This window comes from Phycodurus eques, chromosome 10, assembly GCF_024500275.1.
Source record: "Phycodurus eques isolate BA_2022a chromosome 10, UOR_Pequ_1.1, whole genome shotgun sequence".
NCBI lineage: Eukaryota > Metazoa > Chordata > Actinopteri > Syngnathiformes > Syngnathidae > Phycodurus > Phycodurus eques.
The window spans coordinates 18,384,471-18,407,810 of NC_084534.1; the positions used below are offsets into that span (position 1 = coordinate 18,384,471).

Consider the following 23,340-nt stretch of genomic DNA (forward strand, 5'->3'; position numbering starts at 1 on the left):
TTTGCGGTATGTTGTGTGTGGTGAAGTTGGTTGCGGAGGCCATGGAGCCGGCGTGGGAACGGTTGTGATACGGAAATGGGGGCGGTTTGTAACTGGGGTAATGCTGATTCTGACCGAGGCGGACGTCGGGGCCTTTGGGCTTCCCGCCCTCAGACGCCATGATCTTTATTGTAGTGTAGAGCTCCTCATTGGGGTCCTCTGTGCCGTCGTCTGTGTGATTACCATTAACATCAGGCTCTTCCTTCACAGGCTTTGCTTCATTTTGTTCTGGCGCTTCTTCAGAAGTCTGTTGTGCTGGTGTGGAGGCGGAGATTTCTTCTTTGGCTCTGGATGGGTCTGTGTAGTTTTGTGGCCTGAGTTTACCACTCTCCACAGAGGTATGTGTACAGGCATCATTTGGATGCAGATCTTTTTGGTGCTGTTGCAAATTGCAGAGAAAGGCAAACTCCTTGGAACAAACTGAGCACACGAAGATGGTGCCCACCCCATGTAGCGTGGTCCGGTGGGCGAGCAGGGCTTCTGCATCGCCAAACAGCTGCAGGCAGAACTCGCACTTGAAGGGCCAAGCTGACGCGTGCTCTGCAATATGCCCGCTGAGCTCCTTCATGGAGCTATACGGGCTCTTGCAGACGTTGCAAACAAAAGTCTTGCAGTAAACTGAGTCAATTTTTCCGGCCGCGGGGGGATTATTGGGTTTCTTTTCGAGAGGCTGAGGAGAAGGGTCAGCATCATCTTGAGGCACATGGTTCATGACAGAGAGTTCATCTGTGCAATGCTTGGGCTCCTCTTTTATCTTTGCATGAGGAAGGCTTTCTAGAAGCAGCAATGGGGCTGGGTCATGTGACGTAGGCGGAGGCGAAGATGTCGGCAAAGACTCTGGCCGGGGTGACAGACCAGCCAAGTCGGAGTTTTCAGACTTTGGAGTTCCTGAGTTGAGGTCTTTGTTAGTTTCATCATTCAGCTGGCTGCTGCTTGCCTCAGTCAGAGAAACGTCTTCTGTAGCAGACAGGCCGACTGAAGAAGGTTCAAGAGGTGCAGGATGATCAAGGGGATCTTGGAGTGGAGTGTTCGGGGAGTCCAGTGTCTCAGAGTGAAGCTGCTCTTCCTCGTCTTTGTCATCACCAGCGTACAAACTCTCCGCCTCTTCCGACGGGAGCGGCGGCGACCTCGGCGACATCTTTGGTGATAGGACAGGAAGAGGCCGCTGCGCCGAAGAGTCTGAGGGTTGAGAGAGAGGCGAGTTCGCTATGGCTGGCGGCGAAGGCATGGTGGGTAGTACGGGGGGAGGCGGCGTTGTAGATGTCACGCTCGAGGTGCCGGGTGAGGAGGGGTTCATAGTGACAGGGGTTAAGGCTGGAGGAGAGGGGTGGGCAGACTCAACACTGGGAGACTGCGGTTGAAAACTGAGGTTGGAGAGCGGCGAGGGTCCCTCCTCTGTCGGCAAGGGCAAACCTATGTACTCGTTCATCAGCACCTTTTCAAGCATGCTGGTGTTTGGCTTCCTCTTTTTTACTTGCAGCTGTGGTGCTGCACTTCCCTTTAAGTCCGAATCTGCACCACTTTTCCGATGCAAGCTCAAATCAAGTGCAGAATCCGCAAGAACCTTGTTGGAGTTGTCGCTTCTTCTATTGACAGTGTTTGACAGGTCCAAGGGTTGCTGATTGCAAGCGTTGCCTCCACTGCCAGAGGAGGTTTGGCCAAGGTTACTTCCACAAGGGCTCAGGGTTATAGTGTCATCCTTGTCCAGTGAGTTTATGCGAGGGGAGACAATGAGGTTCTCCAGCTTTGGCACCTTGATGGCGTACGAGCTCACCGCCTCAGCCTTGCAGCCCTCTGTTCTAAAAGGCGGACTGAGCTGCGGTGAGGACGGGGGTGAGGCCGTTCGCCTTTTAAACCGGCCCGAAGGACCTTGCAGCGGCGTGACAGAAAGCGGGGACGCCAGCCTATGGCTTTCCGATATGAGCGTGATGGACTTCTGAACGTCTTGTGTCTGGAGGAGCTGCTTGAGCTTGGGTGACAGATAAACAGTTTTCTCACGTTGGGATCCCGATGAATCCGTCGCTTGCTGGAGAAGGCCGCCCACCAGCGAGCTAGGCGAAGACGATGCTGTGGATGACGAAGACGCAGTGAATGGAGCCGTTTCCATCTCTACTTTGAGGCTGGGAACAAGAGGGGGTGTCGAAGTTCTTCTTTTGGTTGACGGCTGACACAAGTTGGACACTTGCTTGGCAGTACTGGCTCGAGCCTCCACCTTCAGTGCCTGACTGAGCTGATTGGGACTGATGAGGACTGTCTCCAGACCGAACAGGGCAGCCGATCGAGTGTCCACCTCGATGACCTCACAGCTGCTCACCGTATTGGTGGACACTATCTTGCCGTCGATATAAAAACTTAAATTCTCTGAGATGTTTTTGGATATGTCCACAGCGTAATCGTCCCGATCCGCCTCGTCTTCCGTGTCAGCGCTGGGCATGTACACAAGGGCAGGGCTGGCATTGGGCAACGCGTCGGGTCGCGGCTGTGCTGACGCCTCCTGCAGCAGCATGCCTTTCCGACGAACGCCTTTCGGTAACAAGTGTCGTTCGTGTATTCTGCGCTGGTGCCGCCGCATGTTAGTGTGTGTGCCGAACGCTTTGTTACAGTATTTGCAAGGATGGAGCTCTTTGGACGCTCCATTTTCTTCTAAAATGAAGGGAGGGTCAGAATGAGGCCCCGACTCCTTCCTCTGAGTTTCAGATTGGTATGCAGGTCCTCCAGTGAGCTGTAATCCAATGGCGGTGTAGTGACTCGTAGGACTGGTGCAGTTGGGAATGGAAAGGTCCGTCTGCACCAAAGGGCCGATCAGATGAGCAGTTCCGGCCAAAGAGCCGGGCTTCTTCTTGAAGCCGCTCTCGTGCCTCCTCTCGTGGCGCCGCCGACCCACCTGTGAGCCAAAGGACTTGCTACAGTATCTGCACTTGAACAGTTGTGCTTGCTGGCTGGTGACGGCGTGAATGTGTATGTGGCGCTCCAGACCCTGCCTGGTGGAGAAGTGCCGTTCACAGTGTTGACAGGGAAATGAATCTCCATGCGGATCCCCTTCAAGCAAAGGGTCGAAGTCGGGATCGGTGTCGACCTCCTGATCTTGCCCGTGAGGCGGGGAAAACTGCGACTGGCTTTTTCCGATACCTCTGAGAGGGAAGTTGGGCTGCCGCTGGCCTATTTGCTGCTGTGCTTCATGCAGAGCCTGCAAATCATTAGCATCTTCTTCCTCTTCTTCCTCATCATTTGCCCCGTCCATCACATCGACTGACACAACCTGCACGTCCCTGTGGTCAGTCATTTCCGTGGGCGGGACTTTGGAGGGTCCTGTTGTTAGTGGCCTCTCATCCTCCTCCTTCACACCTGTCAACAGTCACCAGGAATGTCAGGCAAATAATTGACCGACACCCATGATAATATATCATATTTTACAATGTATTTTAAAGGTCACACGGTGATGCAGAAATTGATAGCTTGCTCAGACATTTTTAACTGTGGGGCGTGTTCTGCTTTTTTGCAAAACTCATTCCACTGAAAAATGTATGTCGGTTCCAGAGGCTTGCAAGTTAAGATACAGGAAGGCTGTCTTACATGCATAGTCACTATGTCAACATTCTGAAAGTCCACTTGCCTTCTTCCCCATCCCACATCTCCGCCACAGATTTGCCTCCACTCGTTTTCTGCAAGTCAGCTCAACCAGCTTGTCCCGCTCTCTCCAGCAGCTTTCGTCTGGCTGCAGACAAAAACAAGACAAGCTTGACAAACAGTTTGATAGAACAAACCAAAAGCAAAAGAAGTTTGAACAATGACAGGGCTTCAGTTTGTTTACTACCAAAAGACTGTTAGGTCCCGACTCACTAGTCATAACAATATATATAAGAATAAAGTTGTGGTTTAACCCCAAAAATTGTTTTAATTTAACAAGACTTAAGTAGTAATGTTACTGTGTAGTAACTATAACATTCACATTAAAATTCAGACTTCATGAAATTCTCACATTTCTTTTGCAACATGTAAAAAAATACGTAATGTCATCTAAAATACCCAACTATATTTCTCTTAACATTGTGATTTTACATTTGCAACATCTGACTTTTTCCTTGTAAAATTTCATGTTACAAAAAAACTTCATAAGTGTGCAACTGAGAACTGTTGATCACGGCATGGTATAAATTTCGTTCAGGATTTCCAGCAAACGTTCTTAGCTTAAGAGTTTTAACAGTGAGCATTAGCACATCCTTTATCCAGCAGCTGTGGGTCGAAGACGAAGAAGAGGTGGAAAGTGGATTCTTCGGCAGAAAGAGAAGAGGAAAGCACAGAGCCTAGAACTGAATGTGGGGACTTTGAATGTTGGGACTATGACAGGAAAATCTCACGAGTTGGTTGACATGATGATTAGGAGAAAGGTTGAGATATTGTGTCCAGGAGACAAGGTGGAAAGGCAGTAAGGCTAGAAGTTTAGGGGCAGGGTTTAAATTATTTTACCATGGTGTAGATGGGAAGAGAAATGGAGTCAGGGTTATTTTAAAAGAGGAGTTGGCTAAGAATGTCTTGAAGGTGAAAAGAGTATCAGATCGAGTGATAAGGCTGAAACTTGAACTTGAGGGTGGTATGTATAATGTGATTAGTGGCTATGCCCCACAGGTAGGATGTGACCTACAGGTGAAAGAGAAATTCTGGAAGGAGCTAGACAAAGTAGTTCTGAGCATCCCAGACAGAGAGAGTGTCGTGATTGATGATGATTGTAATGGACATGTTGGTGTAGGAAATAGGGGTGATGAAGAAGTGATTGGTAAGTACGGCATCCAGGAAAGGAACTTGAGGGACAGATGGTGGTAGACTTTGCAAAAAGGATGCAAATGGCTGTAGTGAACACTTTTGTCCAGAGGAGCCAGGAACATAGGGTGACCTCCAAGAGCGGAGGTAGAAGCACGCAGGTGGATTACATTTTGTGCAGACGATGTAATCTTAAGGAGGTTACTGACTTTAAGGTAGTGGTAGGGGAGAGTGTTGGTAGACAGCATAGGGTGGTGCTGTGTAAGATGACTCTGGTGGTGGGGAGGAAGATTAAGAAGACAAAGGCAGAGCAGAGAACCATGTGGTGGAAGCTGAGACAGGATGAGTGTTGTGCAGCTTATCGGGAAGAGGGGAGACAGGCTCTCAGTGGACAGGAGGAGCTTCCAGAAGACTGGACCACTGCAGCCAAGGTGATCAGAGAGGCAGCCAGGAGAGTACTTGGTATATCTTCTGGCAGGAAAGGAGATAAGGAGACTTGGTGGTGGAACCTCACAGTACAGGAAATCATACAAGGAAAAATGAAGAAGTGGGACACAGAGGACAGGCGAAAGGAATACATTGAGATGCGACATAGGGCAAAGGTAGAGGTGGCAAAGGCCAAACAAGAGGCATATGATGACATGTATGCCAGGTTGGACACTAAAGAAGGAGAAAATAATCTATACAGGTTGGCGAGACAGAGGGATAGAGATGGGAAGGAGGTGCAGCAGGTTAGCGTGATTAAGGACAGAGATGGAAATGTGTTGACTGGTGCCAGTAGTGTGCTAGATGGATTGAAAGAATACTTTGAGGAGTTGATGAATGAGGAAAATGATAGAGAAGGGAGAGTAGAAGAGGCAAGTGTGGTGGACCAGGAAGTGGCAATGATTAGTAAGGGGGACGTTAGAAAGGCATTAAAGAGGACGAAAAATGGAAAGGCAGTTGGTCCTGATGACATTCCTATGGAGGTATGGAAGCATATAGGGGAGGTGGCTGTGGAGTTTTTGACCAGCTTGTTCAATAGAATTCTAGCGCGTGAGAAGATGCCTGAGGAATGGAGGAAAAGTGTGCTGGTGCCCATTTTAAGAACAAGGGTGATGTGCAGAGCTGTGGGGACTATAGAGGAATAAAGTTGATGAGCCACACAATTAAGTTATGGGAAAGAGTAGTGGACGCTAGACTCAGTGCGAGCAACAGTATGGTTTCATGCCTAGAAAGAGTACCACAGATGCATTATTTGCCTTGAGGATGTTGTACTCAAGGCATGGAGTACAACAAGGCATTGAGTACAACAAGGCATTATTTGCCTTGAGTACAGAGAAGGCCAGAAGGCGCTACATTGTGTCTTTGTAGAGCTAGAGAAAGCCTATGACAGAGTACGCAGAGAGGAACTGTGGTACTGCATGCGGAAGTCTGGAGTGGCAGAGAAGTATGTTAGAATAATACAGGACATGTACGAGGGCAGCAGAACAGTGGTGAGGTGTGCTGTAGGTGTGACAGACAAATTTAAGGTGGAGGTGGGACTGCATCAGAGATCAGCCCTGAGCCCCTTCCTGATTGCAGTGGTTCTGGATAGGCTGACAGATTAGGTTAGACTGGAATCCCCATGGACCATGATGTTTGCAGATGACTGTGATCTGCAGTGAAAGCAGGGAGCAGGTGGAGGAACAGTTAGAATGATGGAGGCATGCACTGGAAAGCAGAGGAATGAAGATTAGCTGAAGTAAGATAGAATATATGTGCATGAATGAGAGGGGTAGTGGGGGAAGAGTGAGGCTACAGGGAGAAGAGATATCAAGGGTGGAGGACTTTAAATACTTGGGGTCACATCCAGAGCAATGGCGAGTGTGGTCACAAAGTGAAGAAACGGGTCCAAGCAGGTTGGAACGGGTGGAGGAAGGTGTCAAGTTTGTTATGTGACAGAAGAGTCTCTGCAAGGATGAAGGGCAAAGTTTATAAAACAGTAGTGAGGCCAGCCATGATGTACAGATTAGAGACAGTGGCACTGAAGAGACAACAGGAAGCAGAGCTGGAGGTGGCGGAAATTAAGATGTTGAGGTTCCCTCTTGGAGTGACCAGGTTGGATAAAATTAGAAATGAGCTCATCAGAGGGACAGCCAAGGTTCCATGTTTTGGAGACAAAGTTAGAGAGAGCAGACTTCGATGGTTTGGACACGTCCAGATGGGAAATAGTGAGTATATTGGTAGAAGGATATTGAGGATGGAGCGGCCAGGCAAGAGAGCTAGAGGAAGACCAAAGAGAAGGTTGATGGATGTCGTGAGGGAAGACATGAGGACAGTTGGTGTTCGAGAGGAGGATGCAGGAGACACGCTTACATGGAAAAGGATGACGCGCTGTGGCAACCCCTAAAAGGACAAGCCGAAAGGGAAAGAAGATTAGCACATCCTTTAACCGCTCGGACACGTTATAGTTTCAGATTCGACAAGCTCTGGAACACAACAACACGATTTCCCCTGACTTTTTTGGGAAAAAAACTGATAAACTTTATTGTTTTTAGCAAATAATCATTAACTTGGAATTTTATGGCTCCAACACGTTCCAAAAAAGCAGGGACAGGTGGCAAAAAAGACTGAGGAAGTTGAGGAATGCTCATCAAACACCTGTTTGGAACATCCCACAGGTGAAAAGGCTAATTGGGAACAGGTGGGTGCCATGATTGGGTATAAAAGGAGCTTCCTTGAATTGTTCAGTCATTCACAAGCAAAGAGGGGGCATGGTTCACCTCTTTGTGAACAAGTGTGTGAGAAAATAGTCGAACAGTTTAAGGACAATGTTCTTCAATGTACAATTGAAAGGAATTTAGGGATTTCATCATCTATGGTCCATAATATCATCAAAAGGTTCAGAGAATCTGGAGAAATTACTGCATGTAAGCGGCAAGGCCGAAAACCAACACTGAATGCCCGTGACTTTCGAGCCCTCAGGCGGCACTGCATCAAAAACCGACATCAATGTGTAAAGGATATCACCACATGGGCTCAGGAACACTTCAGAAAACCAATGTCAGTAAATACAGTTCGGCGCTACATCCGTAAGTGCAACTTGGAACTTGGGAAATTGTGGACGTCGTGTCCTCCGGGCCAAAGAGGAAAAGAACCATCCGGACTGTTATGGGCGCAAAGTTTAAAAGCCAGCATCTGTGATGGTATGGGGCTGTGTTTGTGCTGATGGCATGGGTAACTTACACATCTGTGAAGGCACCATTAATGCTGAAAGGTACATACAGGTTTTGGAGAAACATATGCTGCCATCCAAGCAGTCTTTTTAATGGACACCCCTGCTTATTTCAGCAAGACAATGCCAAACCACATTCTGCACGTGTTACAACAGCGCGGCTTCGTAGTAAAAGAGTGTGGGTACTAGACTGGCCTGCCTGCAGTCCAGACCTGTCTCCCATTGAAAACGTGTGGCGCATTATGAAGCGTAAAATACGACAACGGAGACCCCGGACTGTTGAACAGCTGAAGCTGTACATCAAGCAAGAATGGGAAAGAATTCCAGCTACAAAGCTTCAACAATTAGTGTCCTCAGTTCCCAAACGCTTATTGAATGTTGTTAAAAGAAAAGGTGCTGTAACACAGTGGTAAACATGACCCTGTTCCATCTTTTTTGGAAAGTGTTGCAGCCATAAAATTCTAAGTTAATGATTATTTGCTAAAAAAAAAAAAAAAAAAGTTTATCAGTTTGAACATTAAATATATTGTCTTTGTAGTGTATTCAATTAAATATAGGTTGAACATGATTTGCAAATCATTGTACTCTGTTTTTATTTATGTTTAACACAACGTCCCAACTTCATTGGAATTGGGGTTGTAGTAGCTCTTTGCATGTAACAAGATTATATAATTTAATTACAAAATGTATGTCCTGTAATTGTAATTCATTACATTACTCGGAGAAAATGTGTAATTAAATTACAGTTGCTTTTGGAAATATCTTTAACACGCCCTTACCCTTTTTCTTTCTAGACACCCCTAAGCAAGGCTTTAACCCCCAAAATGAAAACCAAACACTGAGTTGAAACCCTAATCCAAAACTGAAATCTTAATTTGAAACAGTAATTTCAAACCTTTGAAACCGAAGTTTTAAATTTTAAACATGTCTTGACACCCTAATTTGAAAACCTAACCCTTACTTGAAAGCCGAAACCAAGCTAGAAACATTGGTCCTAGATTGAAATTTTACTTTGAAACACTAACCTTTGCTTGGAACCCAAACTTTGGCTCTATATAGCCCAATTTAACCCCCACCCACCAATTTGCTTGTAATCCTAACCCTCATTAGAAATACTATTTTGAAACCCTCATATTAGATTGAAACCCAACTTTGAAACACAAACATTTGCTTGACATTTTAAACCCTAAAATTTGCCCAAAACCATAATTTGACGTTTGAAACCTAAATTTGCTTGAGACCCTAACGCTGTCTTTACACCCTAATTTCAAAACCTAACCATGACTTGAATCCTTACTTTGAAAACCTAATCGTAGATTTTTAATCTTACTTCAAAATCCTAACTATGGCTTGATACCGTAATTTCAAAAGCTTGAAACCTTCAATTGGAAATATCATCTTGGCTTGCAACCCCTAACTCTGGCTTGATACCCTAATTTCAAACCCTATTTAGCACAATCTATGCATTAGGATTCAACATACATACATGAACTAACAACCAAGAATCATTCATGTCACAAGAGCTGAGCAGCAAGATCCATTTATCTTTCACTGACAACAAAAAAAAACCAACAAAAAACTGTTCAAAGTTCATAGCACACTGCGAGGCATTCACTACCAAGCCAGTTGAACATTATGTTTACGAATTAACAATGCCCTTGTTTGATTGCACATCATTCAAAGTAAGTATGTAATATACAGTACAGTATGCTTTTTACATGATTGCACAACTTTAAAAGAAATGGCGTTCTGTTTGAACGGGGTTCTCATGTAAGATCGTAAATTGTAACAAAACACATTAGACGCACATAGATCGGGTGTTCACTATCTGAATGAAAGTTTTTTTCGATTTCAACTGAGAAATTAGTTTACCATCTGCTCCCATCTACCGAGGTGTCCCGTACTAGCCGCCTAGCTTTGCTTAGCATTTACCCGTCTTGACAACCCGACGGACTGGTTCTTCTGGAGCCCGGCCGGCTCGGTTCGAATACTCCCCGCAAACGTTCGAAACAGGTGAGGGCATTTTTATTCGCTACCCGATACCTGCGAGGCTGGTAGCCAGTAGGAGTTCAGCGCTCGGCTTAGCTTTAGCTCGCCGCCAAGCTAGGCCACCATCAAGTGGAGGCTCGCCGATGGATGGCTTTCGTGCTTTTCGGGAGCTCGGGAAGGTCACATCCTCGTCGAGGAGCCGCTCGGTCGGGGACGGGCTCGCTGGCGAGGCGTGGGAGAGGGGATGAGCGAAACGAGGGGTTTAGCGTAAAGACTTCGGGGCGTCATTTGGTACCCACTGCGACGACTTTGATATCAGGTATAAAAGTGGATAAAAGTCTCCCTTCTCCTCCTCCTCCTACTTCTCCTCTTCCTCCCTCCCTCCTCACACTCACCGACTAGCCTCCCAATGCTAGCCACTAGCTCAAGTTAGCTCCCAAGTGCTAAGAAATCACTCCGCAGCGAATTCAGCGGAGGTGTCCGATGTTGGAAGTCGGCCTCATTAACAAAAAGTGTGTCAAATCAACTTAAAGGTGCCGTCACCTCCCTCAAACACAAAGAGGCCTCACCTCGAGAGTTTTTCCTTTCTTCCTCCGGTGCAGCTGTTATCAACCTCGGGGTTGTTTCGGCTCGGCTCGCCTCTCTCCCTCGCTCGCACCGTGTTGGACCACACCAGCAGCCAGCCAGCAGCAGCTCGTCTCCAGCCGCGATAGGCTGTCGAGAGTGAGGGATGAGCCGCAGCACCAATCACACGCCGCCTCGCCGCCTCTCCAACCCCGGGGGAGATTTGGGACAGCGAGCGAGCATCTAATCTGGTTGTGATGCGTTCACGGTGCACTTTGGTACCTTCCATGTCAACATGTCTGCGCCCAAAAAGCATAACAGTGCAACCTTTTTTTTTTGGACTTGATTCACTTTGACACGTTAATGCGGTTATAAACATGTAAAAGGCACAAAAGACAAAGACTCAGCGTGTAAACCGTGTTAGAAGTGCATATGGAGTCCACAAATGTCAAACAAACTTTCAAACACAAAACCCTGTTTTAAAATACTAACGAGGCTTGAAAGTCCAATTAGTAAAGACCAAAAGACCCTGGTTTGATATCTTAATTTGAAAACATAACCTTGTCTTGAAACTTTAATTTGAAACCCTAAACCTGGCTTTAAGATTAAATTTGAAACCCTGAACTTGAATTGAAACCTTAAACCCTAACCCAGGCTTGATACCCTAATTCAAAGAAACTTAAACTAACCAGCTAAACCTTAATTTTTAAATTGAAACCCTAACTGAGGTTTGAAACCCTAAACCTGTCTTTAATCCCAAATTTAAAACACAAACACTGTTTTAAAAAACTCACCCAGGTTTGAAACCCAAAATTGAAAACCCCAAAATGGCTTGAAACCATACTTTGAAACCCTAACTCAGTTTTGCAACCCTAATTTGAAAGCTTTGAAATCATAATCTCTGCTTCAAACCCTAATCCTAGTTTGAAGCCTTGACCGAGGCCCGAAAGCCTGGTTTTATACCCCAATTTGAAATCTTAAACTTTGCCTGAAAATTTCATTGAAAACCATAACCCAGACTTAAAACGTTAATTTGAAACCTTAAACCTGTCTTTAATTCAATTTAAACCCTAACCCTGTCTTGAAACCCCAATTTAAAACCCTTGCGTGGAATCTTAACCCTGGCATAAAACCCATACACCAGTTTGAAACCCTAACCCTCTCTCGAAGTCTGACCTTGAAACCCTAAATCCGACTTGAAAGCCTTATTTGAAACCTAGTACTTAACCCTGATTTGAAAGCCGTATCTGAAATCCGACCCTTGCTCCATACCTTAATTTGAAACCCTAAACTTTACCTGAAACATTAATTTGAAGCTATAACCTAATATTGAAACCCTAATTTGAAACCATAGAGCTGGTTTTAAATCCTAAATTTGAAGACCTAACTCAAAATTGAAACCATAACCCCAACTTGAAACCTAACCCTTTCCTACACAGAAGGTGTGTATGAATACCTTAAGGGTGGTTACATGTCATCTGGAAGAAGGTTCAAACAGGACAAAATTCCACAGTGAAATTACCATATTTTATTTCTTTTAAGTGCCATTCATGCATATTGGGCAAGGAGGAGGCTTGGGTACGGGTTCCGGTGGTATTGACAATTCTAATAACACTTTACAGCACTAAACGAATACAAAGAGTAGCTGTGTCAACTCATCGGACAGCAAAAGTAATAAATCGTGCAATTTAAAATAAAAAAAGGGGGAAAATAGAAGGATAACAAACAAGAAATGACAAAGACGGAATAAAAACAATGAAACACAAACCAAATATATATTATCAACACTGAAACACAATGTAGAAACATAGTACAGGTAAAAGGTAGTGTCACACACACCAAAAAAAAGCCAATGCATTTTCATCACATATATACAATATAGATATATACATACTGTCACCCTCTGATTGGACAATAACAAAATATTCTTTCCCCTCCCTCGTCTATTTCGTGAACTCCCCCTGGCCCCCTGAGAGAGGAAAAAAAGGGGGCGGGGTTGTGTGATTGAAAAGACAACTATGTACAAGCACGACAACACACCAGCACTGAAGGAAACGACCATTCATTTCAATTGACAGTACTAGGATGATAATGACTGCTTTTGAAAAACCACTCCAAACGGGATATTTTCTTTTTGTCTCATTCAAAATGTGTTAAAATCTCCCAAATAATCTCTCTGGCAGGTAAAAACGACCTTTGAACCCCCCCACCCTTTTTATTTTCTTTAATCACACTCGCACGCTCACATTAGTTCAAGCAACAAAAAAAGTGATCCAGTCATTTTTCGTCAACTATTTCCTTTTTTTCCAAGCCACATGAAGTTGCTTATCATCTTCACCTGGAAGAAGTGAAACAAACTTTACCTCCATACAGTTTTACAATAGGGATGGGCGGAGGCATCGATCAATTGAATTGATGAGTTGCGTCTTGGAAACGATTGGGGCAAATTGGACTGCACTACGTCACTATTTGCTCTCAACTGCAGTTAGCTGTCTAAAGAAGACAACATGACGACAGCTATGGGAAGGTGCGCTACAAAAACAACTAAGGGAATTTTGTCAAGTGCCCATCCCTGAATTTTTTTTAATGCTTATTTTGCACATTCTGCACTATTACAAATGATTGTCATAAAACCTTACCCTTAAATGGCAATATGTCCTAAAGTCCCTGTAAAGTGAAAATACATGTCTTCTAAATTTGACACACCACAGAGAAGTGTTGTTAACAACCATGCCAAATTTGAATGAGTAATCAGCAAATATATACAGTAAAGTGAGGCTTAAAAAAGATTTTTAAAAATCAAGTAATTGTCTTTGCGCTCAAACGCTGTGGGCGTGTCTACGGAATGCGCAGAAACTAGGACCCGCTCAACTGCCAATCAGTTAGCTCTACTACGACCTTCTTATGCCTACACATCCATACATGTTTGAGCTGTGAAAATATATCTGCTTAAAGCCTCCGGTGGCTAGAATATATCCCACCGACTCGTAGCGTGTGTTTTCCATGCTGTGACAACGAGGCGCTCTAAAGCAGCCACACCAGTGTGAAGGTCCTGTCCACACACTGGCTAGCTATCACGTCAGAATTGTTATTTTCAGCCCTCTCTCTGTGACGTGTGTGCACTCACAGCTGACGAGGCGCTCCAAAGTGGCTACGCCAGCAAAATATTCAAAAGTAAAATGCATTTCGGGGAGTAGGCATAGCTATTCAGCTAACTGCTAGTCACAACGGTGTCACATAATCACTGACTGTGCTCAAGTTCGTATATAGGGGGTGGGACGACTCACGCCGGATGGTCAAGTGTGTAACTGAGTGCCTGTTTATCCACGCCCCCCCCCCCCCCAAAAAAAATCTGGAAAACTGAAATGGTGAAAAACGCTAAATTGCCACAATTGAGCGCTGCGTACTTCTCAGTCCTTTCACATTGACAGCAATTATCTTTAAACGTATAATGTATTTAGAAACAAATCTCTGAATTCACTTTACAGGGTCTTTAAAGGAATAGTTCAGCATATTTGGGACCAAACATTTCACAAAATAAATCATATTCATGCATGGTAAGTTTTACTCTGCACCGGATCCATTCATTCCTATGGAAAATGTGTGTGTGTGTGTGTTTTTTTTAAACACACTAATGGAGGTCCACTGGCTTCCACTGGGTTGGATTGCTCAATCCCCGAGTGTGGAATCATTAGAGGGGTGGGTGTTTTTTGGGGGGGGGGGGGGGGGGGCACTGTTAGTGGAATACAAACTTAATTAGGCATGGGCATAATGATCGATTAGTCGATTGACTGATCGTTAAGAATTCGGTCGATTGTGTGGAACTGATTGTTGCAATTGAGGTAAAATGGAGTTGTCACTACTTTGTTGAAATTTGTTTGCGGTCTGAAGAAGAAAAATATGATGTCAGAAATGGGAATTGACTCCTCCGGGCAACGTTATTCTATTCAATACAACACTGCCATGGAAACAAGAGTTTAGAGTTCAGTGATCGCTCTGAATCCCATCCAATTAAAAACATTTTTTTCAAAAACTAACAATTAATTGTTTATCTTGGTCGATCAAGAGAATGGAGTCAATTGTCCATCCCTAGTGCAAGAGCCAGACCGAAATCATCAGATTAAATGGGGAAAAAAAGGATGACAGAATTTATGGCCAAGTGTGTGAAAATTTGCACCATGTGAGTGCTGTTGTTTTAGCGCATATCTGATACAGAAGTTTCCAGAACTGCCAATCATTCTGTTTTCTTTCTTGTGTGCTTTTCACCAAAAATCGCTTGTGCTTACAACAAAACGTCAACTAAAAATTAGCATAATACCTTAAGTGCTTAAACTCCCAATACAGCATTGAAAAGTCATCTTCACTATGTTAAGAAAATAAACAAAAGTGACAGTTTATAGGGCAAGAATAGAGCCTATTGATCATTAATCAGAGGTACTAGCCATTACACGACCCATAACCCTAACTGACCCCTAACCCTTACCCTGTGAGTGATTGTCAATGTGGTACAACGGCTCCCTCTAGTGGAACACCACAGAATAACTTAATCAAATGTTCAAACTGTGCATATTACAGTGACTTTAAAGTTTTTTTGTTTTTTTAAAATCAAGTACAAAACAATACATTAGTTAATTACAGTTCACTTGTATTTAACTAAAGTACAACAGTTGCATTTCATCTATTAGAACTGTTTGTTTTCAAACATCTATATTGGCAATTTTTTTTATTTTAGTGTGTTTAGTTTTAAGTACAACCAGTTCACGGGTGTACCCCGCCTCCTGCCCGATGACAGCTGGGATAGGCTCCAGCATGCCCGCGACCCTAGTGAGGAGAAGCGGCTCAGAAGATGGATGGATGGATAGTTTTAAGTAATCATTAAGTACAGTTTTTTATTTTCCTATATCTAAGCACAGTGTTAATGTTCAAACTGTGCATAATGTGACAGTGGCTTACAATAATATAATATATACATTTTAGGAATAAACCCTACGCAACTGTATTTCAATGTGAGTCATGATGGTGAGGAGTTGAGTGTATTTTTAGGTGGTACTTGGTGTAAAAAGTTTGAGAACCACTGACTTAAGCTAAACCCTAACCAAAACCCAATGTGAGCGAGTTGATTAATCTGAGGTAACATTTTTGGCTTTCTGACAGGCACTAAGGAGTACCCTAAGCATGACTTCCACCAGCCAGCTGTAACCCCTAACCCTTACTTCAACCCCAAACTTTGCCTTACCCTAGTCCTGATTAGCCTAACCCAGTGTGAGTCTATAGATTGTTTTTTCGTGATGTCACGCACCGCCATTTTGGAAGTTGACGCAATGGTGAATTACTGTGCAGTGTTTGGCTGTGACAATACAAGCGGGAGGGACAAAGTCTCATTTAATCATTCACTCGCGCCAATTTCGAAAAAGAAAATTTGTCAAGCACAATAAGAATAAGCACAGCTGAGCTCACGCCGGCCAGATATCCAGTCCATACATCTGTGTTTGTTCTGAACAGGTCATCAAAGTTAAGCTTTAACGCTTAAAAAACGTTACAAAATGTATGTTACATACATTGTAATGTATGGTACATAGTACTGTATTTACCACAACAGGACATCGGTGTAGAAAACCCTGCTGCAGGACTCATTTTAGTATGCCGGGCATCCATGTCTCCATTTTCAATGTTTGTATTTTAGTTCAGTATTCTTCAGCAACACGGATTTATAAAATATATAGCCTACATTGGACAGCGGTTCATTGTTGCCGCGGTGTTATTTGAATGTACACATCCAGCGAGATCGGAACGTTTACAACAAAGCTGATATGAACCGATTACGGTTATACGGAGAAAACGATCAAAAATGATTCAGTCTGCTAGTCTTTCAGTTTCAAGCAGAGCTTATCCTCCAGATCTCAACCGACAATATGGCGGACACAAAACGATCAATAATGTGATTGAAAATGAATCCTAACCTTTACTCCAACACTAACTAACCCCTAGCCCGAAACCTACTCCTCACCCTGCTTCATCTGCATGCTAGTTGCCCACTGACCAAGCAGCCACTGCAGCTGAGTTAGCATAACTTAGCATAAAGCGCATCTGAGAGCATATTGCGAAGGAAGCTTTCGTTATCTCATTGCCTCGTTTGCTCTACTGTGAATGGACGTTGTATGCTAAGGAAGTAGCAGTTTCAATCCAAATGAAATCTTAAGGAGAGACACTGGAGTACTTTATGCTAAATAGAAGGATTTCAGCCTAATGCTAGCCAGACTAGCATTTGTAGCATTTTCTTATTGAGAATACGTCAGTGTGTTACGAGTGAATTCCGTTTTAATTTCACAAGTCGATTTTAAGCTTTTCACTTTCAGTGTGCTGCTTCACCTAGCTGTTATGAATGACCCCTTTAATGATCAATAGGCTGCTAGGTGTAAAAACGAATTAGGGATGGGCATTTCCTTGATCTCCAAGGGAAAATGAACGTTCTATTGATTGATTTTAAGAAAATAATTTAGAATGGGACAAAATAGTAAGTGTCTGCATGGATGTGAAGTAGATGATGACTGACAGTGTAGCGATTAGATGCAGCCAGAAGGAGAACACTATTTTGTCTCAATCGCTTCCAGACATGACTAATGAACCATCAATTCTTATGCATCAATAAATTGATGACCCTGCCCATCCCTAAAGCAGTTATTCCCAACCACTGTGAGAGCCAGACATTATCCAATTTTAATTTGGTCCCAAAATGATTTATCCAGTACAAATAATGTATCTTTGTTCATCTAGCTGTTAGCGATGCAAAGCTGCCATTCATATAACAAGGGTATCAGCTATGTGTTCAACTAAATTGGCCCAGATTTCACAGCCTGAGTAAATTGAGACCAGATTATTATTATTTCAGTACATTTTTGTTTGGTGGTATGGCATGAGGCGGCACGGTAGTCTACTGGTTAGGGCGTCTGCCTCACACTTATGAGGACCGGGGTTCAATCCCCGGCCCCGCCTGTGTGGAGTTCGCATGTTCTCCCCGTCCCTGCGTGGGTTTTCTCCGGGCACTCCGGTTTCCTCCCACATCCCCAAAACATGCGTGGTAGGTTGATTGAGGACTCTAAATTGCCCGTAGGTGTGAATGTGAGTGCGAATGGTTGTTTGTTTCTATGTGCCCTGCGATTGGCTGGCAACCAGTTCAGGGTGTACCCCGCCTCCTGCCCGATGATGGCTGGGATAGGCTCCAGCACTCCCGCAACCCTTGTGAGTATAAGTGGCTCAGAAAATGGATTGATGGTATGCCATGAGATTTAAAATGTGTACCTTGGCTCAATAAAGGTTGGGAAACACTGCTCCAAAGGGAATATTGATGGATAGAATGACATGGATGTGGATGTGCCTACACCTTTAAAAACAAAACAAACATAACATTTGGTATCCTGTTGCTATCACACACCATATTGACGAATTAAAATTCAAAATAATCCTTTGCAACATTTGGGTGACTTTTTTTCCTGTAATTTTACCTTTTTCCCCCCTTTCAATGGGGCCCAAACACTCCTTTGTATGAACACATTGATTGGCTTTCATTCTATGGTTTTATATAGTTAACAGAAGGCCCGAAGACCCTTTATTTTTATACACCCTGTTCAAAACCTCAGCGAGCGTAATCCAAACATCGCCGCCAACCACACGGGGGCCCTCCTCCACCGTCGAGTGCACAGTCACGACTCACAGAGGCGGCCTGCGTTTCTTTTACAAAACAATAAAAAGGATTAATAAAAAAAAAAAAAAGAGAGAGAGACCGCACTAAAACCATCCACAAGGCAGCTGAGGCCAACACGAGAAGAAGAATCACAAGCTCAAATCACAGAACAATGGTGGAGTGGCTAAAAGCGGGGCTAAACGGGTGGGATCGAGGGGTGGTTTGCGGGGTTTTTGGAAGGCCGCTGGTAAGGGTGATGGGAGGGGCGGCCTGGAGACATACACGATCCTGTCCCACTAATATGATTGTCTTTTTCTGGTTATGTAAAAATGTCTCAGGGCAGCCCGTCTAATGTTCACCCACTTAGAAGGGGAGTAAGAGGGATGTGTGTGTGTGTGTGTGTGTGTGTGTGTGTGGGGGGGGGGGGGTTCTGCTCTTCCTCCATCTCCTCCCCCTCCCGCGGCCTTTTTTAGCCCAGCCTGATTTCCTCTGGCTTCCACCTCCTCTCATCGCTCTACGCTCCTTTTGTTTGCAAAAAAAAAAAAAAAAAAAAGAGGCAGCTACACAATGGAGTCCCAGTCGAAATCATCCTGGATGTCGTCGGCCGGCATGCGATGCATCTGGAAGTTTCTGCTTGGCATCATATGCTGCTGGTTCATCTGAGCGTGGTGTCCTGGGGATGAAGAAAATAAAAACTTTTGTTTATCCATCAATCCATCCCTTTTCTATAACGTTTGTCCTCAATAGGGTCGCGGGTGAGAAGCGGGATACACCCTGGACTGGTCTTCAGCCAATTGCAGGACTAAAAAGCTCTCACACTCACACCTATGAACAGTTTAGTCTTCAATGAAACTAACATGCCTGTTTGTACAACCCCAATTCCAAAATTGGGACGTTGTGTTAAACATAAATAAAAACAGAATAAAATGATTTGCAAATCATGTTCGACCTATATTTAATTGAATACACTACAAAGACAAGATATTTAATGTTCAAAGTGATAAACTTTTTGTTTTTAGGAAATAATCATTAACTTAGAATTTTATGGCTGCAACACGTTCCAAAAAAGCTGGGACAGGGTCATGTTTACCACTGTGTTACAGCACCTTTTCTTTTAACAACATTCAATAAACGTTTGGGAACTGAGGGCACTAATTGTTGAAGCTTTATAGGTGGAATTCTTGCCCATTCTTGCTTGATGTACAGCTTCAGCTGTTCAACAGTCCGGGGCTCCGTTGTCGTATTTTACGCTTCACAATGCGCCACACATTTTCAATGGGAGACAGGTCTGGACTGCAGGCAGGCCAGTCTAGTACCCGCATTGTTTTACTACGAAGCCACACTGTTGTAACACGTGCAGAATGTGGTTTGGCATTGTCTTGCTGAAATAAAAAAGACGTTGCTTGGATGGCAGCATATGTTTCTCCAAAACCTGTATGTACCTTTCAGCGTTAATGGTGCCTTCACAGATGTGTAAGTTACCCATGCCATTGGCACTAACACATCCCCATACCATCACAAATGCTGGCTTTTGAACTTTGCGTCCATAACAGTCCGGGTGGTTCTTTTCCTCCTTCCCTTAGATGAGCTCGGGCCCAGAGAAGCCACCGGCGTTTCTGCGTGTTGTTGATAAATGGCTGTTGCTTTGCATAGTAAGGTTTAAAGTTGCACTTACGGATGTAGCGCCGAACTGTATTTATACTCAATCATGGCACCCACCTGTTCCCAATTAGCCTGTTCACCTGTGGGATGTTCCAAACAGGTTTGATGAGCATTCCTCAACTTTCTCAGTCTTTTTTGCCACCTGTCCCAGCTTTTTTGGAACGTGTTGCAGCCATAAAATCCTAAGTTAATGATTATTTGCTAAAAACATGATTTGCAAATCATTGTATTCTGTTTTTATTTATGTTTAACACAACGTCCCAACTTCATTGGAATTGGGGTTGTAGAACGTGGGAGGTGGCAAACTCCATAAAGAAAGATTTGAATCCGAACCTCAGAACTGTGAGGCAGACGGGCTAATCACTTGTTCAACGTGCTGAGAATGTTTAAATTATTATTCTTTATCATATATGGTGAATTCCACAAATAGCAACAATCCCAGAGCAATTGACTCCCCGATCAAAAAGGTTTAGACTGTACTGTGATTGCCTATAAGTGCCACAAAATGCAAAGCACTGCTTTTGCCTAAATGAAACTACCTGTGCTCAACTCACTTCAACAGCCTTCTTTGCCACCAATATGTCAAAACATAGTCCCAAAGTAAAACGGTGGAACCTTGAGATACATTAATTTGTTCCGTAACGCTTATAACTCAAAACACTGGTATCTCAAACCATCTTTCCCGATTGAAATGAATGGAAATGCCATTAATCCGTTCGAGCCGCCCCCAAAAAACAACAAAGATGTTTGCAACGTGTTTTTTGATAAGGAAAGTAGCACTCAAAACTAATATAGTAAGAAAGGTTAAATAGAATGAAAACAATTCAACAGTTTGTGCATCATGATGAATACATTGCGGCTCCTTGTGCGCACCTTGGTCAAATGGGGGGGACACTATCATACGGTTATGAAGAAACAATCGAAGAAGAGTTTCACAACTACTGTAAATGACTCAGTAAGCTGCAGCAATATTAATTTTTCGTAGAGAAAAAACATGCCAGTGAGCATTGTTATATTGTCTGTCTACATGTCTTGATGCACAATTTGTGTTCAAATATCTGTTGCTTAAAGCGTTATAACACCACCACATAGGTGCTATTATTTACAGCGCTAATATCTAAAAAAATTTGCCCACAAGAAAATAAATATATAGCCAGCACGGTGGACGACTGGTTAGCACATCCGCCTCACAGTTCTGAGGACCGGGGTTCAAATCCCGGCCCCACCTGTGCAGGGTTTGCATGTTCTCCCCGTGCCTGCGTGGGTTTTCTACGGGCACTCCGGTTTCCTCCCACATCCCAAAAACAAGCAGGGTATGTTAATTGAAGACTTTAAATTGCCCGTAGGTGTGAATGTGAGTGCGAATGGTTGTTTGTTTGTATGTGCGCTGCGATTGGCTGGCGACCTGTTCAGGGTGCACCCCGCCTCTCGCCCAGAGTCAGCTCGGATTGGCTCCAGCACGCCCGCGACGTTAGTGAGGATAAGCTGAATGGAAGATGACTGAAAGAATTAATAAATAAATAAATAAATCGCCCAAACAGTGGCTCATATCTCAAAAAACCTGTAAGTCAGGTCCTGCGTATCTCAAGGCACCACTGTATTATTCTTTATCATATACGTTGAATTATGGGGAGGGAATAGGGACCGATCAGGATAGGAAAAATCTGCGAGTAAATGACGATCCCCAAAGGGGTTATATACTGAACGGTAATTGGCAATAGGTGCCACGAGATGATGGCAAAGCGTTACGGCCTTTCAAACTGCAATTGATGCTGTGTGAAAAGGCCTCGGGCCAGCACGCAAGGACGACAGCGCCCCGGTGCAAGATGGCCCATATTGAGAAGTGCTTGTGCAGAAGCCAACCAGGAAGTATCATGGAGGCTTTTCCCACTGGTTGGTCTATTTCTGTTAGCACTGACATCACTCTGCCAGCCCCTCTCCTATTTGATGTGCCTTCTGATGTCACAGCTTCACCACTCTTGGATCATTTATTTAACTCATTTATTTAATTCGCGGGCGCGACGCGCGTTTGTGACGACTTGACATGACGTTCCGTCCTCATGCCCTATCAGCACATACAAAATGAAGTGTGTCGTCGACGGCGCTGCGCGTTGCGAAGTGCAGTGTGAAAAGGACTATGTTTGTCTAAATAAAACTACTCATTTCACTTTAATACCAAAGTAATACTTTTATTGCTTTGGCCTGAGCACATAAACGATGAATGGGTGAGTTTTTCACTATATAACTGAAGACAGGTTCCCGCCAAAAAACTCTGAATAGATGGATTTGCAAATGCTGAATACGCAGAGCTTCAATGTAAATATTTTTAGGTTAGGTTAGCATGGTGAACTACTGGTTCGCGCATTTGCCTCACAATTCTGAGGTTCTGGGTTAGAATTTTGGCTCAGACCCTCCTGTGTGGAGTTTGTATCTTTTCCCACTGCTTGGATGTGTCTGTCTGTCTCACCAGTCATAGTGGGTCCTGCGCTGCTCATGGGGGGCATGTGGGGATACCCCGGGGGGCCCATCATTGACATGCTCTGTCTGGAGTCCATGTAAAGATTTCCTAACGAGAGAGACAACCACAGTAAACAACATGCGTCAAACTTTTGGGTTGTGCCAATAACAAAAACAAAAAAGCTTTTGGTCCAAAACTGAAACTGAAAGCTGGTTCTAGGGTATTGATTGATGCAAAGGGCTACCAGTTTTATTCACAGTTCTGAAATAACAAATTTGCTCAAAATACTTGAGGGTAAATCATCAACTCATCATCATTCCATAACTTGTCTCCACGAATGCCATACTTGGGTCAAACGCACAAACGTAACCTTTGAACTACTAGGTTTAAAAAAAAAAAAAAAAAAGTTATTCTCATTTTTTTAATATATCAAAAACCTGGCATTGGAACAGGGGTGTGCAGACTTTTATACCCACTGTATACATCTATACTAATTCAGAAACAGTCCATCTCTTCTGATTTCCCATTTATAACTGGCAAAATGGAGCTTAAGTGCAACATTACTGATTAAACATTACTTAGAACTAAGACAAAACAGTGCAGCTTGATATAAGCACACTATTTGGAAAGCAAGCATTATACAGCTTTAGTAGCAAACTTAAGATATCATTCGTAATTCCTTAAGGTACCCTTATTGTAAAGTGGCATCCACGTGTACAAATAACACAAGCGGCAAAACACAAGCAAGCACAGCAACTGCTGTTAACACAACACAGGTGTCAGGTGTCAAACCTGTGCCGAGGTGCTGGCTGGGTTTGTTTGGGTGCATGGGCGCGTGGCAGACGGCCGGCTGCACAGTCCCCTGCGGCTGGATGACGCCGGTGCGGGTGAAGAACTGGTTGATGGACGAGCACAGGTCGGCAATCTGTGTGGGCTCCAGCGACCAGTTGTTCAATTCAGCCTGCCTCATACTCTCTCGCAATCCTGAGCAGG

At 44.1% G+C, this 23,340-nt stretch overlaps 2 protein-coding genes across 6 annotated transcripts in view; both read right to left on the minus strand.

Moving 5' to 3' along the window:
- Nucleotides 1-10,653, minus strand: part of prdm2b (PR domain containing 2, with ZNF domain b) — a 12,549-nt gene extending 1,896 nt beyond the window's left edge. The window contains exons 1-3 of one of the 2 annotated variants that reach the window (XM_061688739.1): nt 10,552-10,653; nt 3,653-3,754; nt 1-3,384 (exon numbers count right to left, since the gene is read on the minus strand). The exon at nt 1-3,384 is cut by the window's left edge and continues 977 nt beyond it. In XM_061688739.1, the coding sequence (XP_061544723.1) occupies nt 1-3,384; nt 3,653-3,671 (3,403 nt within the window). In that variant the 5' untranslated portion in view covers nt 3,672-3,754; nt 10,552-10,653. Of the gene's footprint in view, nt 3,385-3,652; nt 3,755-10,036; nt 10,514-10,551 lie in introns of those variants that run through there. The other variant, XM_061688740.1, reaches the window with a different exon arrangement.
- A 3,609-nt stretch (nt 10,654-14,262) lies between these two features.
- The window catches only part of foxj3 (forkhead box J3), a 154,058-nt gene continuing 144,980 nt past the window's right edge, over nt 14,263-23,340 (minus strand). For all 4 annotated transcript variants that reach the window (XM_061687082.1, XM_061687081.1, XM_061687083.1 and 1 more), the window contains 3 exons: nt 23,140-23,331; nt 22,357-22,455; nt 14,263-18,900 (listed from right to left, as the gene is read on the minus strand). In XM_061687082.1, the coding sequence (XP_061543066.1) occupies nt 18,788-18,900; nt 22,357-22,455; nt 23,140-23,331 (404 nt within the window). In that variant the 3' untranslated portion in view covers nt 14,263-18,787. The remainder of the gene's footprint in view (nt 18,901-22,356; nt 22,456-23,139; nt 23,332-23,340) is intronic.